Below are 17,993 nucleotides of genomic sequence, written 5' to 3'. Positions count from 1 at the left end.
TGGAGGGAACAGTCGCTGGAGAAGGATGTCATGCTGGGTAAGGTGGAGGGTCAGAGAAAAAGAGGAAGACTCCCAATGAGATGGATTGGCCAGGTGGCATCATTGGTGGTGTCAAGTGTGGCAGCGGTAGTGAGGTTGGCCCAGGATCGGACACTGTTTCATTCTGCTGTGCATGGAGTTGCTATGAGTCGGTTCCGACTCGATGGCACCTGATAACAACAACAACAAATTTGTCTTCTAGACCACTCTCTTGAATCTTCTGCTTTTACTTCCATCATTTCTTTCTGTTGCTTTAGTTATTCTATAATCAATAGTATATATGGTGGTGGTGGTAGGGTGCCGTGGAATCGGTTCCGACTCATAGTGACCCTGTATAGGGTTTCCAAGGCTGTAAATCTTTACAGGAGCAGAAAGCCTCACCTTTCTCCCATGGAATGGCTGGTAGTTTCGAACTGCTGACCTTGAGGTTAGCAGCCCAACTCTCATAACCACTACGCTACCAGAGCTCCTTCTATATATATATCAAATAGCCATAATGATATTTAATATGTATGATATGTAATTAAGCTACAGGTTAGAGGAGGATCTGATTACTCCAGTTTCTTTTCTTTTAATAAACAGGAGTATACCCGAAAGTTTTAAAGTCTGTTCTCAGTATTTCTGATCGTATTAAACATGTTCTTTTTATTAAGTGCTGTCGAGTATGTTCCAACTTATAGAGATTCTCTAAAGGGTTTCCGAAGAATGGCTGGTTTGAATTACCTTTTGGTTAGCAGTCTAGTGCTTATCCTACAGCGTCACACCAGGAACTCCAAATATGCTCTTATTATCCCTAATTTTATGTATTGATTTATATAATGTATTTAGAAGAAAAAATTCAGTATTAGCCTTTTTTTTAAACTGAACTACCAAGACTAATACAAGCACATCACTAAGCAAAAAGTACTATTTACTATGCAAAACGCAGAGTCGGTGATTGGCAACTAAGACCAATTGATCTGCCCATTACCACTATATCTCCCTACCCCCACTCACACTACTATGAAGCTATTGATTTTAACACTGTCGATCGGTTTCCATTTTCTGATTTTGGGCAGGCCAATTAAGAAAGTGAGTAATTGTGATTACACTGCTTCAGGATCAATTACAGTTGATGTAAGACAAAGTAGTGTTCATTTTGGAAAACATAAATAATTTTTGATCTAGCATGCTTTTGTGCTTAATAAGATATTTATTAAAATCTAAATTTATAGCTGCACAATAAAACATTTAGAAAATAGAGAAGATGTAGATAAGAAAAACATGTTGATGTAAATGCTTATAATAGCTATGACTATTTTCTCTGTAAAACAAATTCATAATTTTCTTGTAATTTAAGCAAAATTAAGGAAAATACAAAGTTCACATGCATTTCACAATGTAAGATAAAATCAAACCCTGCCTACATTATTTATTCCCAAAGCGACCTGGCTAATTATGAGAGACAAATTGCATACCCTGCATTTTATTATTTGCATTACACAAAGGAAAACTCTGTAATGCAAATAATTTAAAAAAACCTCAATATATAGAAATAGAAAAGGTTCTTCATATAAATTGATAAGCAAAGGAATATTTTTTAATTTCTTAATTTTGGTTTAACTTGGCACATGAGCTTTGTCATTGAGCTCACATTGTCCAAATCATTAAAATGGATACACCTCGGGTGTTGGAGGCAAATCTATTTAGAGTGATGTTACTCATGGTCTGGTGTTCAGAAATATTGATCTGTGTTGTTTGTCTAATAGAAAAATAATAAACAATTACTAGGCAATGTTTGGAAAAGTAATCAGTTTTTATATATCACTAATACAGCAGACCTCCCAAAACATAAAGGTGATGATCTGCATAAAATCAATGTGTTCGTCTACCATGCTGATATTCACCACTGCAAGGTCTCAGCAATAGATGGGATAATGCAATGCCAGGATTGCTGGTAAACGGAAAGGATACATGAAGGCACAAGATTCACTATAATTTATACATTTGTTTTTAAACTACTTGTTTTCTTAAACTTGCGGATTTTTAATCATAGCAAATTATACTGCAAGCTGGCTATAATTTAGGTAAATAAAGTATCTTAATTCTCTTTAGAATTAAAACAACTCAAAATATCAAATCAAATCCTAGATCAGAAAAATACTTTAAAAATAATAAGGACACTGATTTTTTGTACTAATTTGCTAACAGCCTCTCGATTTCATCCAATTATGTAAAACAAAATGCAAGCGTACAGAACACAAGAAAAATATAGGAAAGGAGTTTGCATGAATATGGTTTTCAGTAGAAACTGTAAATTCTAAAAAAATTAACAATGACAAAACCCAAAAACTCCTGAAGAGTATCCAGCTCTGAAACCTTTGTCAACTGCATGACATGTTCTTTTCTGAATCCTATCAAAGCAGTTTCTATATTAAAGTAAAAAGAAAAAAGTGTGGGTTTTAGGTACTGACACAATCAATACTATTCTAAGAAGCTGAAGATTATAGATAAGGTGGTTTAATATATACCTTCTATGGGCTTTTCAACAGTGTCAAGAGTTTTTAATTTCTCCCGGATTTCCTCATTACTTTTACAAAATTACACAGGGAAAATAAGTTTTAAATTACTTAGCAGAAGCTCTTTTCTTTAATGAATAAATCAGGAATTTCAATTCCACGGCAGTGGAGAGCGGCTAGTTATTCAACAAATACTAAAAACATAAATACTGCATTTATACAACTATCCCATGGCAATCTAAAAATTGTCAAAGAAAAACACTTGAATGCCTGGTGCTTTCAAAAACCAACAAAACTGTTTGTTGAAAGCCTAGTTTTTGATCTACTACCCACGACAGGTAATATATAGAACAACTGAACTTACCACAACTGGAAACTGGCAGTCTGAGTAGAATCACAAAAGTCAATACCCATTGAAACAGTAATGGATCCCTCAGGCTCAAGAGATTCTAGGAAATAAGATAATTTAGACATGAAAACACAGAGGATGTAAAAAAAAAGGCGAACTAAACACAGAACATTTATGCAATGTCTTTAGTTTGGTTAAAACAGTCAAATTTAATGATAGCTTAGAAGATATTTTTCAAACTAAGAATATTGAAGCAAATTATAACGGGACTTATTATTACTCTCTTTCAAAGCTTGCTCACTTTTTGGGGGGTTAAGATCAGGATTTTAATTCCTTGTTAGCTTAAAATCGTAATCAAAATAACAAGTAAAAGGGGCTCTGTCAGAAGCTGGGGTCTCCTATTTAGAGGTCAGAACCTCTACCCAGAACCACACTGAGATGGGCTGAGGCCAAGAGACAATCAGAGGGAGGGGCTGATGCCTCCTCTACTCCTCCTCCTCTCTAGCCTCAGTTTTTAGCATGTGATAAAAAATAGTGTCTTTTGGCTTCTTCTCTCCCAGCCTTGGATTTAAAAAAATAACATTAACTGTTTGAGTTAGGAGAAGGCTCTGAGTGGGTAGTTGAAGAAGCCCACCCTAATCCCTCTTCCCCAAGAACATAAAACTATCCAATATTTACTAAACTGAGCTAATCTTTTTTTCTTAATCTCCCTCCACCCCCAACCACCCCACCACTAGTGTTATGGGACTGTGATTTGTGTCCTGGGGAAACCAAGCGTCAGACTTTCTTTTTCACCACTTAATTGTGCACATAAGCCTGTGAACAGATCAAATCATTTGCTTCAGAAACACATCTCTTCCTGAAATTTTTCATGTTTTATATTGCTCTGGTAGCGTAGTGGTTACGAATCGGGCTGTGAACCTTAAGGTCAGCGGTTCGAAACTACCAGCCGCTCCGCGGGAGAAAGATGAGGCTTTCTACTCCCGTAAATATTTACACCCTCGGAAACCCGTACAGGGTCGCTATGGGTCGGAACCGACTCGACGGCACTTAACAACAACAACAACATATTGTCTTTATAGGCCCTGAAGGTGGAAATAGAATAGACTGCCTGTTTGGAAAAACTGTAGTGAACTTTGAAAGTTTATTAAGAGATTACAATTTAAAAACTATGGAATATTTACTCTATACATAAAAGGTATATTTTAGACAATTTCCACATAGCTATGTCAAATATGAGGAGCTCTGGTAGCGTAGTGGTTAAGAGTCGGTCATCAGTCAATACTGAAAGGCCAGTCGTTCCACAGGAGAAAGATGAGGCTTTCTGGCCCCATAAAGATTTACAGCCTTGGAAATCCTATGCTGGGTCGCTATGATCCGAACCGACTTCGCGGCACACCACCGCCACGTCAAATATATGGATCATGATGTGGCATTGTTGGATAAGCACTGGACTGCTAATTTAAAGGTTGGGAGCTCAAACCCACTCCTCAGAAACCCTATACAGGGTCAGTATGAGTTGGAACTGATTTAGTGGCACTTAATTTAAATGTCAAATATATAGATGAGAATGCAGAAGCAGTATCTAAATTTATAGATCTTATTTTGTAAATGTTCCCAATTTAGAATTAGGTTTTCTTAAAAAAATAAAATGACTGTTGTAAAGTGCCGTGGAGTCGGTTCGGACTCATAGTGACCCTGCATAGGGTGTCTGAGGCTGCAAATCTTTATGGGAGCAGAAAGCCTCATCTTTCTCCCGCAGAACAGCTGGTAGTTTCAAACTGCCGGGCCTTGAGATTAGGAACCCGATTCATACACTACCAGAGCTCCTTAAAATGACTTTTTAGACTCGGAATTTCTGAAGCTTCATCTGTCAACTAACCAGGTATGGGAAAATATCTATCAATTTGTAAATACTGGTATTTTTCAGCCAACAACGATAAAATTTAAGTTAAACAACAAATATTATTTCATTCTGTTTATGGTTACAATTTCTGGCTACACATTAGAATAATATGAGGATCTTAAATATTCATTCATATATATATATATTTACATACACATATACATGTATGTACATGATGATACAGACAGTTAATGAACTCAATCAAAAAGTTGGACGTTCAAGTATACACAGAGGAGCCTCAGAAGAAGACCTTGCGATCTAACTCTAAAAAATCAGCTGCTGAAAACCCTAGCACCTCCATGAGTTGGAATCAACTCCATGGCAGCTGATATGGGATGGTGGTTGGAATTAGGTGCTATTGAGTTGGTTCCGACTCATAGTACAACAGAATGAAAACACTGCCCGTGTCCTGCACTATCTTCATAATTGTTGTTACGTAGTTTGGGTCCAATGCAGCTGTCACTGTGTCAATCCATCTTCTGGGGGCGGGGGGGGGGGGGGGGGAAGTGGGCTTCTTTTTTGCTGACTCATTTTCCTGATAACATGTCCAAAGTTTGAGAGATGAAAACTCACCATCCTGGCTACTAAGGAGCATTCTCACAACCTTTGCAACATAGATTTGTTCTTTAGGTACTTTTAATATTTTTTCCATCATCGTAATTCAAATGCATCAATTATTTTCCAGTCTTCCTTATTCATTGTACAACTTTCACAAGCATATAAAGCAACTGAAACTACCATGGCTTGGATCAGGTGCACCTTGGTTCTCAAACTTATTTTTCTTCTTTAACACTTTAAAGACGCCTAGTGCAATACAGTTTGATTTCTTGACTGCTGCTTCCATGAATACTGATTGTGGATCCAAGCAAAATGAAAACTTGACAACTTCAATCTTTTCTCCATTTATCATGATGTTATTTATTGGTCCAGCTGTGAGGATTTTTGTTTTCTTTTCACTGAGGTGCAATCCATACTTTAGACTGTAGTCTAGATTTTTATCAACAAATATTTCAAGTCATCTTGGCTTCTAGCAAGCAAGGTTATATCATCTGCATATTTCAGGTTGTTACTGAGTCTTCCTCCAATCATGATGTCAAGTTCTCCAACTTCTCATAGTATTTGCTCAGCATACAGAATGAATAAGAATGGTGAAAGGAGACACCCCTGCTGCACATCTTTCCTGATTTTAAACAAGTCAGTTTCCCCGTTGTGTCAGAAGAGTTGCTTCTTGGTCTATGCACAGGTTCCTCATGAGCACAATTAAGTGTACTGGAATACCCCCATTCTTCTCAATGTTATCCACAGTTTGTCTTGATGCACACAGGCAAATATCTCTGTACAGTCCATAAAGCACAAGTATTCTTGATCTTTCAACTAAGATCCATCTGACATATCAGCAATGATATCCCGCATTCTACGGCCTCATCTGAATCTGGCTTAAAAGTCTGGAAGTTCTCTGTCAAGATACTAATGTAGCCATTTAAAAAGTATCGTTAGCAGAATTTTACTTGCATGCGATATTAATGATAATGTCTGATGGTTTCTGTTTGTCACCTTTCTGTGGAATGGGCATAAATATATAAATCTCTTCCAATCAGCTAGCCAGGTAGCTGTCTTCCAAACGGTATGGTTGTTGTTGTTAGATGCCATCAAGCCGGTACCTACTCATAGCAACCCTATGTAAAACAGAACAAAGCACTGCCTGGTCCTGGGCCAGCCTCACAATTGTTGCCACACTTGAACCCAAAGTGATGCTGTCACTTTGCCAATCCATCTCGTTGGGGGTCTTCCTTTTTTTCTCTGACCCTCCACCTTATCAAACATGATATCCTCTCCAGTGACTGGTTCCTCCTGACAATATGTCTGAAGTATGAGAGACGAAGTTTGGCCATCCTGGCCTCCAAGGAGCACTCTGACTGCACTTCTTCCAACACAGATCTGTTTGTTCTTTTGGCAGCCCATGGCACTTTCAATATTCTCCTCCAACACCGTAACTCCAAAGCATTAATTCTTCTATGGTCTTCCTTATTCACTGACCAGCTTTCACATGCATATGAGGTTATTGAAAATACCATAGCTTGGGTCAGGCACACCTTATTCCTCAAGCTGACATCTTTGCTCTTCAACACGTTAAAAAGGTCTTGTGTAGCAGATTTGCCCAATGCAATACACTGTTTGATTTCTTGACTGCTGCTTCCATGAGTGTTGATAGTTGATCCAAGAAGAATGAAGTCCTTGACAACTTCAATCTTTTCTTCATTGATAAGAATGTTGTTTATTGGTCCAGTGGTGAGGATTTTTGTTTTCTTGACATTGAGATGCAATCCATACCAAAGGCTGTGCTCTTTGAACTTCATCAGTACATACTTTTAAGTCCTCTTCACTTTCAGCAAGCAAGGTTGTATCATCTGCATATCGCAGTTTGTTAATGAGTCTTCCTCTAATTCTGATGCCACGTTTTTCTTCACATAACCCAGCTCCTTGGAATATTTGCTCAGCATACAGGTTGAATAAGTATGGTGAAAGAATACAACCCTACCGCACACTTTTCTTAATTTTAAACAATTCAGTGCTCCCATGTTCTGTTCGAACAATTGCCTCTTGGTCCAGGTACAGATTCCTCATGAGCACAATTATTAAGTGTTCCGGAATACCATATTTCGCAATGTTGTCCATAGCTTGTCATGATCCACACAGTCGAAAGCCTTTGCATAATCAATAAAGCAGAGTCTTCTCTGCTTTCAGCCAAGATCTATCAGACATCAGCAATGATATCCCTCATTCCATGGCCTCTTCTGAATCCGGCTTTAACCTCTGGAAGTTCTCCGTCAATGTATGATTGTAGCCATTTCTGTATTACCTTTAGCAAAACTTTACTCTCATGGGATATCAAAGAGATTGTCCGATGACTTCCTCATTCCATTGGGTCACCTCTCTTTGGAACAGGCACAAATACGGATCTCTTCCAATCAGTTGGCCAGATAGCTGTCTTCCAAATTTCTTGGCAGAAATGAGTGAGTGTCTCCTGTGCTGCCTCACTTTCTTGAAAGATTTCAATTTTTATTCCATCAATTCCTGGAGCCTTGTGGGTTTGCCAATTCCTTCAGTGCACCTTGGACTCCTTCCTTCAGTATGGTATATATATTTAATTAGAAACCACCCACTTTTGATTTCTACTTTGCTCAAGGTTTTCAGTATTAATGTTTTCATAGTATATAATATTTTTCTATTTTGCTTTACATATTCAGTATACTTGGAGTACTGGTGTGGCTAGCCATAAAGATGAAGGTTCAAATTAACCAGCTGCTCCTCAAAAATGCTATACAGGGTCATTATGAATCAGATCCAACTTGAAGGCATTTAACAACAACAAGATTTTGTATAATAAGGGAGCGTGGTGGCCCTAGAACAAGGATGGGAACCTTTTTTTCTGCCAAAATTTCTCTAATTTGTGGGTCATACAAAATGACCAATATTTAAATTAGCCTGCTATATTTGGTCAAACATTTAACTAACTCATCCCTCATGTGATGGCACTGCGGGTTAATGCTCTAGACTGTAAGGTCGGTTTGAATCACAAGGTTTGGTGGTTCAAGTTCACTCCTTGGAAATCCTATATGTCAGAACTGACTCAATGGCTACAGTGTAACAACAGTGACAATGTGATGGCTGAGTCCTGGTGTAGCACCATAGGATAAGCACTTGACTTCAAGGTCTGTCTGAACTACAAGATCAGCGGTTTAGACTCGCCAGTCACTCCTCAGAAACTCTATGCAGGGTCGCTATGAGTCTGAAATTCACTGGATGGCACTTAACATCAACAACAATGTGAAGGCTGGAAGTGCAGTTGCCCTAGCAGTGCCAGACCAAATGATTTCGTGGGCCTTATATGACCTGTGGGCAGGCCATTCCCCACCAGTGCTCTAAAGGGTAAGCATTGGACTGTGAACCACAAGGTCAGCAGCTTGCGCTCACCATCTGCTTTGCAGAAAAAGATGAAGCTTTCTGATTTCACAAAGATTTACAGTCTTGGAGACCCTATACAAGGTTACTATGATTTGGAATTGACTCAATGGCACTTAATAATAACATTCGGCATACTAAGCTCTGGGCTGCTAATCAAAAGGTCAGCAGTTCAAACCCACCTCAGGAGGAAGATGAGGCAGTCTGCTTCCATTAAGATTTACAGCTTCAGAAACCCTAGAGTTCTACAATGTCCTCAGGATCACTGTGAGTCAGAGTTGACGTCACAGCAGTGGGTTTGGCTTTTGGTAGACATCTTGTCAGATGTCGTTACATTTCAGCAAACACATCTAATCTGAGAGACTGCCACCATCCTGGAACTTCTGGGTAAGTATTAATGTCACCCGTGACAGAGATGATGGTACAGTACAGGTGGCAGCAAACACTAAAACCAGTAAATGTAATGCATTAAGAAGTATGTTCATGTGTCATAGACTCAATGATGATTAAAAAACAAACACACTCACTACCTTCAACTCGATTCTTATTCAGTGACCTTATATACGTTTTCTGAGACTGTAAATCTTTATGGGAGCAGACAGCCTCGTCTTTCTTCTGTAGAGTGACTGGTTGCTTTGAACCACCGACCTTGTGGTTATAGCAGTTTAATGCCTAACCCACGGTGCCACCAGGGCTCCTTCAATGAAAATTGTTGTTGTTGTGTGGTTAAAGTACTTTTGGGTTGTTTCTGACTCATAATGACCCTATATAGGGTTTCCGAGGAGCAGCTAGTGGGTTTGAACTGCCAACTTTGTGGTTCGCCATTCAAAGCTGATCCTACAGCGCCACACCAGAAGTTAGGTGTTATAAATAAATGGCATTCATTTTATGTTGATATTAAAGTGCTACTGGATTGATTGTTCAATGGTATGTTGGTTTGCTGATTCTAGTTTGAATTTCATGGTTAATACACATTACATTGACCAGGATGCTCAAATACCAGAAGACTTCCTGCCTAAATCTTTCTTGAGCACAGACATTATTAAAGAACTACAAAAGTATTTTGCCTGCATTTCTCTTAAAAGTGCATGCTGCTAGCTGAGGACTCTAGACTCATGGAGAGAAAAAGACTGAGTGCTGGTGGCCAGGAGGCAAGCTTACAGAATGTGCCATTTGGTTGTTTAAATTTTTCTATATTCCTGAGTGTTTTTGTGCACATGCTCCTCCCACCCCCCGAAAAACAACAACAACAACAACAACAACAACAACAGGAAAAAACAACAACCGGAGGGAATGGAAGCAAATGCTGTTGAATAATGATACACGGAGGAGATTGTAATCATTGCAATGAAACGATGGTGTTCTCCCATGTAAACTATCACTCAGTTCACGATGAAAATGTAAAAAAAAAGTGCATACTGCTGTCATTTCACATCTCTGTCAGTCACTTTGCTTAAGGCTATTACTTTAGTGACTACTTAATGCTTTCTTCTGTGCCATAGGTATTTTGGGGTTTGGTCTTGTATGTAGGCTTACTCCACATTGGTGGGAAATGCAACTGTCTCCAGAATATGATGGCATTCACGATTCAAAGCTCTCTACACATCATGTCTCCTTGTGTATCATCTGACAAAGTGACAGCGCTCCGGACTTCCTGCTGATAGCTCTCTAACGTTGTTTGGCAATACCTTCAATCTTAAGATAATTAACTGTTAGTTTGGTGCCATGCTAATTCTAGAGACAGTAAGGGATGTTATGTGGAAGGTTAAGAGAGAAGTGATCAGCATAAAATTTTTGACATAATGGATTTTAAAAATAATATTCATTATTGTTGTTGTTAAGGGCCATCAAATCAGTTCCGACTCATAGTGACCCTGTATAGGGCTTCCGAGGAACAACTGGTGGGTTTGAACTGCTGTCCAGGTGGTTCACAGTCCAGTGTTGATCCTACAAAAATCACACTAGGGGTATTCAGAGCCTACCAAATTAGATACATGAATTTGGATCAACTTCTGAATTCTCTGCTATATTCTTGAAATGGTTTGTAAAATGACAGAAAAACACAGGCTCTTATTATACAACACTTGCTTGTTGTTAAGTGCCATCGAGTCACTTCCGACTCACAGCAAGAATGTATAGGATTTCCAAGGAGTGGCTGGTGGGTTTGAACTTCCGACCTTGCTTTTCAAACTGGTGCTGCACCACACAACATTATTAGTAAAGAAAACAGGATCATGCAGGGTATGGTGCCATCTACTTTGAAGTGACAGTTGTAGCGTTAGGAAAGAAATCTGAGCTGAGCTCAAATTCGTCAACTGTTAACCCTAACTGTCACTGAACAGAATGGAAAGAGCCTAAGTGCACTTCTTTGTTGCTGCTTTTTTTTTTTTTTTTTTTTAATGTATTACATACTTGGTCTCTTTTGGGGAAAAAATGTCAAGTTATTCCTAATACCCTTGAGGGGAATTCAGTTTTATGGTAAAGGCAAGGCAAAGTTAAAAAAAAAAAAAAAGTCACAGCGTATCATAAGCAAGAAGAAAATGGATGACAAATTAGAAAGATGCTGATTCCGTAACATATGCATATGTGTTTATTAAATCAAAGGTAACCTGGTAGCACAGTGGCTAAAGTGCTCCATTGCTAACCAAAAGGTCAGTGGTTTGAATCCCCCAGCCATTCTGTGGGAGAAAGATGTGGCAGTCTGCTTCCGTAACGATTTACAGCCTTGGGAAACCTGTGGAGCCGCTCGACTCTGTCTTAGAGAGTCTCCCGGAGTCAGAAATGACTAAATGGCTGTGGGCATTCTGGTTTTTATTAAATGAAGAAAATATCTTAAAATCTCCCTTATTTCACAATTACAAGAAAATACTGCACCAGTTCTTGTTACATTTCATACTCTGAACCCTACTGCAATCGTTTGGTAAAAGGTACTAGGTGCTGTTACATATATTCTACGGGAAAGGTTTTGTATCTTGAAGGCATTCAATATTGAATGAACAGAACATTCCAGTGTTAAAATTTTGCCTAAGAACAGAAAAGTAAGGTCTATTCCTAGTATTGAGGCAATGGTATACATTCATATTTTGTGTTAAGGTCATACTTTGAAATGTATTATATTTATTTCTTCTATTCTGTATAGGCCAACAAAAGGTCAATTCACCAACTCATTATGCCACCTCAAGAATGTGTTAATATCATTCTACTGTTTTAACCTTTGGATAACATTTTCAACGTTCACACAATTCATATATCAGCTGCTTGACACTTGTTAAACTAATTTTTTAAGTATGTAAAAAAAGGCTCGATTATAAGCGATACAAAGGACACAAATTTGGATATTATATAATTCCTCAGAAATAGATTAACTTCACAAAACAATGAAATAAAAGTCAGGACACTTTTCTATTTTTAAATGGTGTCTCTCTTCCTCCTCCTCCCCTGACTAATCAAATTTCCCTGCTTTACAGACACAGCTTTCTTTTAAAGTAATTGTTGACTGGCTGGTCTCAAAGAAGTCATTTTTTTTTTTTTTAAAGAAGCACAGTATTTCTATTGGTTATTTAGCCAAGGTGACCTCAGTCTCAACCAGTCCAGTAAGTCTGTTTTTTTTTTTGTTAGTTTGTTGTTTTAGGAATTTGAGGTTCTGTTCCACACTGCTGAGGCCCTGACTGGAATGGTTGGTAGTCCAGTTGTTCTGGTTTAACTAGTGTCTTGATTACCAAATTATAAAAACAGTATTAAGAGAATTCTGAAATCAATTTAACTCCATTTTTCTTCACTGTGGTGTCCTGGTGTGGCGCTGTGGGTTAATGCGCTGGACTGCAAGGTCGGTTTGAACCAAAAGGTCAGTGGTTCAAGTTAACCAGCTGCTCCCTTGGATACCCTATATAGTGTCTATGGGTCAGAACCGATTTGACAGCACTTAACAACAACAACAACAACTATATTTTATCCATTAGTACCTGCATTAGTCATTTCAGTAAAAATATAGTAACTTTCATTACGGAATGACTCATGAAAACTACATGAGCGAATTCAGCACTTTCACAGTGATCAGAAGATGATGAAGAAAATGGTTTCCCATGAGAAATAATGAGTAAAGAAGGCACAATTAACACATTTGAGTTCATTCTTGTCAATAAACTGTGCTACCCTAAAATTATTACAAACAGTAGTTATCTGGCACTTTCTGATTGTAATATTTTGAGGACACAATGACACAAACCTTATATCATTTTTAATTGTGGTCTGCCTTTAGCTTCTCCCAACTAAACCTTAGGATTACCTTGATTTAGAAAAGCCAGAAAGAAGCAAGCTAGACATTCTAAATGTTATTATGTTGTTGTTGTTAAGCGCCATCGAGTCAGTTCTGACTCATAGAGACCCTGCGTAGGGTTTCTGAGGAGTGACTAGAGAGTTGGAACCACCAACCTTGTGGCTCAAACTGGCCTTGCAGTCCTGTGCTTAACCTACAGCGCCACACTATATTTTAACACAAAGGAAGATAATACAATTGCTGTATTTCATTTTTGGCAAAATAATCTTAGAGAAAAACTGTTTAGAAAGGGTGGTTTCACAAAGAGCTGCCTTCAAGGACCAGGAAGATAATATAAATGTGAAAAGCTAAAAACAAACAAACAAACAAACAAATGCAAGGGGATGGTAAATGGCAACATGAGTGAGGTGACAATACAGTGTGCTGGGCACTGAGGTAACCTGGAAAGAACACGCTGCACCTAATGAAACAGCTGCTGTGGGAATACAGGACTGGTATCGCTATGCCTTGTATAGTTTTCTTCCGCCAAGAAAAGGGAGATTTGTAGATTTTTTTTTTTTTTTTAAAGTAAAAATATCCTGATTGTAAATAGTGGCAACAGACTCAAAATATTTTAAAACAGGAAGTGCAATATACTCTGGTCTATTTTATCTTCTACACATGGAAAAGAAGAACCAAGGAGAGAGATCCTCGACTTCTCTTTACAATCTAAGGTATGAGAATGGGCACAGGAAAGGGAGATGTGGGAGGTACTGTATTATGAAAGATAGATCCATTTTCTTGCTTTTAATATGTAATAAACCACAATAATGCAGAAAATGAAGCTGATCAGGAGAGCTGGGGGTAGGTGACACTGAAGGCAAGAATGAGATGGCAATTTTTATTCTTCAGACCAATTCGTTCATCATTATTAGTATTACCACTCCTGGGACCTGATTCACTAGGGGCAAAGAAATGTATTTATTGTGCATGAAACATTCAGTTGAAAAGTTGAAACAAGTGTAAACGGATACGCTAAAGGAGTCCTGGTGTGGTGCTGCAGGTTAATGTACTGGATTACAAACTCAGTTTGAACTGCACGGTCAGCGGTTCAAATTTACCAGTCGCTTCTAGGAAACTCAATACAGGGTCGCTATGAGTTGGAATTGACTCGTCAGCACTTAACAACAACACAACAGACATTAAATAACATGTATTTGATATTATTTTTAAGATGAAAACATTTAGTTACCAAATGTAAAGTTTTAAATGAGAATGAATATTTACCTATTGGATTAAAAGCATGCATTTGCATTCCCGAAGGAAGTTTTTTCTCTCCTATGTGAATATTTTCTATTTTTCGATCAGTAGTGTTATTCAGTGTTATCTGCACTGACACCATCTTATCACCAAAAATGCAAGGCTGTCTTGGGAAATAATAATGGGCAGCAAGTCCTTTTCCACTCATTCGATGAAGCAGCACATGAGTTGTCATTGGTACAAAGACGGGAGAACTGACCTATTACACATGGGAAATAGAAAAAAAAAAAAAAAGGATGAATTAGTCAATGTATTTATTAAGCAGCTTAGAAAACATATATATATGACAACTAATTTCCCTAAAGTATTACACAAATCATAAAAACAAATATTTGTAGGATATCACAATACAGATTCTACTCAGAAATTTTATAAGAATGTAAGCAAATGCCTCCAAAAACAGTGTTATATTGCTTCTGTACTAATTGTTGTTATTGTTAAGTGTCATTGAGTCAATTCCGACTTATAGCAACCCTGGTAGGGTTTCCCAGGAGCAGCTGGTGGGTTTGATTTATACAGGTATATATTAAAATATTTTGAGAATATAAACCAAATAAGAAGAAAATAAAGAATCCTCAATTTAAAAAAATAACCTGTTATTTAAATTTTCTCAATTTTCAAAAAATTAAAAAATATTTTTGTGAGTACTATCCATGCCCATCTCCCTAGGTACTTTATATTTGGCCATCTTGCTAACTTTCTTACTAGTTTATAAGTTTATGCACCAATTTTCAAACTATAAGATTAATACTCTTTTAATAATGATGCCTGTACTTTCCATCTCAAATCTTGACCTCTCCAAGTTTTTTCACCTTGAATTTCTCTCACCTGCAACTTAGTTGAGGATTCTTAAATTTCCTCCTTTGTTTGGCATTTACATTTTCTTCTAAAGCTTTTATTTAAAAACAAAAACATTAGCTCACTAATGCATGCATGCAGAATTGACCTATGTAAATCAATTCTTGTTGTTGTTGTTGTTGTTAAGTGCCGTTGAGTCGGTTTCGACCCATAGCGACCCTGTACAAAAAAATCAACTCTACATTTAATTATTTTTCTCCAGATACTTACCTGATATTTGCATGTTGAACTCCAAATATTAGCCAAATATCTGTATACACACTTGCAGAGTGCTAAGAAAATGTATTAAGCCAAGTGTCTCCAAAATCTAGATGAACTACTCATACATAAGTGATTGTGATTGTTTTGTTGCACAAAACCAATGAGTTCCATACATCACTCAAGAACGGATATATATAATATGAGGGAGTTACAAAAAAATTCATGGAAAAATAGAATTAAAAGGTATTCCGCCCCCCTCCCCTAACTTTCCGAAGGCTTCTCTTATGATTAATCTTGATAGAAAAGCAAGATTTTGGCTCAACATTTTGTACGGCAGATTAGATATTAGATATTCCAGAGACAAAAAACACAATCTGTCGTCACTTTTATTCTAAAATTCTGAATACAGAAAATGGCTTTTCTGACGTCATATTTTATAGATATAAAAGATAGATTAATTCCACAATGACAAATATATAACATTCAGAACAAATGAACAAAACAAACCATCCAGAGCAGGGGTTAATAAATACAGATGACTGACAAGATACAGCCTGCCACCTGTTTTTATAAAGTTTTACTAGAACACACCCATGCTCATTTATTATTATTATTATTACTATTTTTGTATTATTTAGAATCTTGTCATCTTTGTTTCCAAAGAGCGTTCTGGTGGTACTCTGTCCAAGACAGATTTGTTTATTCTTCTGGCAGTCCATGGTACGTTCAATATTCTTCGTCAAAACCATAATTCAAATGAATCAATGCTTTTCCCATCTTCCTTATTCATTCTCCAGTCAGCTTTCATATGCATATGAGGTCACTGAAAATATCAAGGCTTGTGACAAAGACACCTTAGTTCTCAAAGTGACATCTTTGTTCTTTAACACTTGAAAGAAGCCTTGTTCAGTAAATCTGCCCTGTGTAAGACGCCCTACTCATCTGCTAGTTTGTCATACTGTGGTGGCTTTTATGATGTGGTGATGCTGGAGAATGTGCAGCTGGGGTTTCATATGTCAGCAGGGTCTAAGGAACATTCTGGCTATACTTCTTTCCAGACAGATATGTTTGTTCTTGGTAGTCCACGCTACTTTCCAATATTCTTCTCTAATACCAAATTTCAAATGCATCAATTGTTCTAAGGCCTTCCTTATTCGTTGTACAACATGCATATGAGGCAACTGAAAATACCATGGCTTGGGTTAGGTACACCTTTGTCCTCAAACGGACATCTTTGATCTTGAACACTTCACAGACGTCTTTGTCAGCAGATTTGCCTAATTAATATGCCACTTGATTTCTTGACTGTTGCTTCCATGAATGTTGATTGTGGATCCTAGCAAAATTAAGTCTTTACAAATACTACTTTTTTATTTTGAGTTTTCTTCAGGGAAGTTCATACTACGACCCGTTGCTTTCTATGGATTTCTAAAGTGTTCTGAAAGCTGACAGTAAAGTATCAGGTAAATCCTAAGAGAATACACAGTAAAATGAAGTTAAGGATTTGAGGTTGCTTTTCTTTGGTTTCTAGATTCTGTGCAGTTCTTGTGAGGGTGCTTTTCCTTCACTCCCTCCTTCCCCTTGGGTTGATTAGTGACCCTATGCAGGCTTGCTGAGATGAAACCTTTACAGGAGCAGCCAGCCTCATCTTTCTCCCGTGGAGTGGAGTGGAGTGCATGGTAGGCTTAGACTGCTGACCTTGTGGTTCACAGTCCAGTGTGTATCCTATAGTATCAACGGGGCTTCTTTTTTCTCCCTTAGGAGTCCTGGTGTGGTGCTGTAGGGCAAACACTGGACTGAGAACCACAAGGTCAGCAGTTTGAGCCCACCAGCAGCTCCTAAGAAACCCTATTCAGCGTCACTATGAGTTGGAACCGACTCCACGGCACTCAAGAACAACCACAAGGTGGTTATATAGGAGAATATTTGCCTAACACATCCCACCATCTTTCCCGGAACCTTTTCATATTCGGATCTTGAAGGAACTAGCATATTCTCCTGTCACCTTGTGACCTGGCCACACTGAGCGGGCCCCAGAAAGTACCCTGGCCCCAATGTGTTCCTCCTATAGGATTTTTGGAGTTGGGACCTAGAAAGTCAAGCCAGACTTTCTTACGACGTTCAAATTAAAGATTCAAAACCCAGTTACTATCTGTGGACACATTACTTATCACACTGTTCAGTGAGAAAAGAAGAGTAAAGCAAATCTCAGAGAAGGACCCAGATGAGACAAAAAATCATCCCAATGTCTTTGGGTTTGGATGGATCTTGAGATACAGATGTATTTCTATCCTTCCTGAAGCTTAGTTTTCTGAGAAATAATCTAGCATTCCTTTCACAATTTCCCTTTATTACTAAAACTAACTCAAATTGGGTTTCTATCATTTGTTACCTCCACCTTACTTCTGACTGAGAAAAGTCTAATTTCAGAACAGTCCTTGTAGGGGGTCGGTCGTACATTTGTTATGAGAGCATGCACTCTTTGCTTTTTTTTTTTTTAATAAAATGTTTTTATTTTGCATTGAGTGAAAGTTTACAGGGCACATCATCAGCTTCACATTCAACCATTCATATAGCTTGTTTCATTACATTGATTATTATCCC

General features: G+C 37.9%; 1 protein-coding gene across 1 annotated transcript in view; it reads right to left on the bottom strand.

The window, feature by feature from the left end:
• LOC102820845 (AP-3 complex subunit beta-1-like) overlaps nucleotides 1–17,993 on the bottom strand; it is a 370,338-nt gene that overhangs the window by 41,799 nt on the left and 310,546 nt on the right. The window contains exons 23-24 of the mRNA XM_006873299.1: nucleotides 14,298–14,529; nucleotides 2,902–2,986 (exon numbers count right to left, since the gene is read on the bottom strand). Of these exons, the coding sequence (XP_006873361.1) occupies nucleotides 2,902–2,986; nucleotides 14,298–14,529 (317 nt within the window). The remainder of the gene's footprint in view (nucleotides 1–2,901; nucleotides 2,987–14,297; nucleotides 14,530–17,993) is intronic.

The sequence above is a fragment of the Chrysochloris asiatica genome, unplaced genomic scaffold (genome assembly GCF_000296735.1).
Source record: "Chrysochloris asiatica unplaced genomic scaffold, ChrAsi1.0 scaffold00234, whole genome shotgun sequence".
NCBI classification, from domain to species: domain Eukaryota; kingdom Metazoa; phylum Chordata; class Mammalia; order Afrosoricida; family Chrysochloridae; genus Chrysochloris; species Chrysochloris asiatica.
This window is presented reverse-complemented; position numbering and strand designations above follow the sequence as displayed.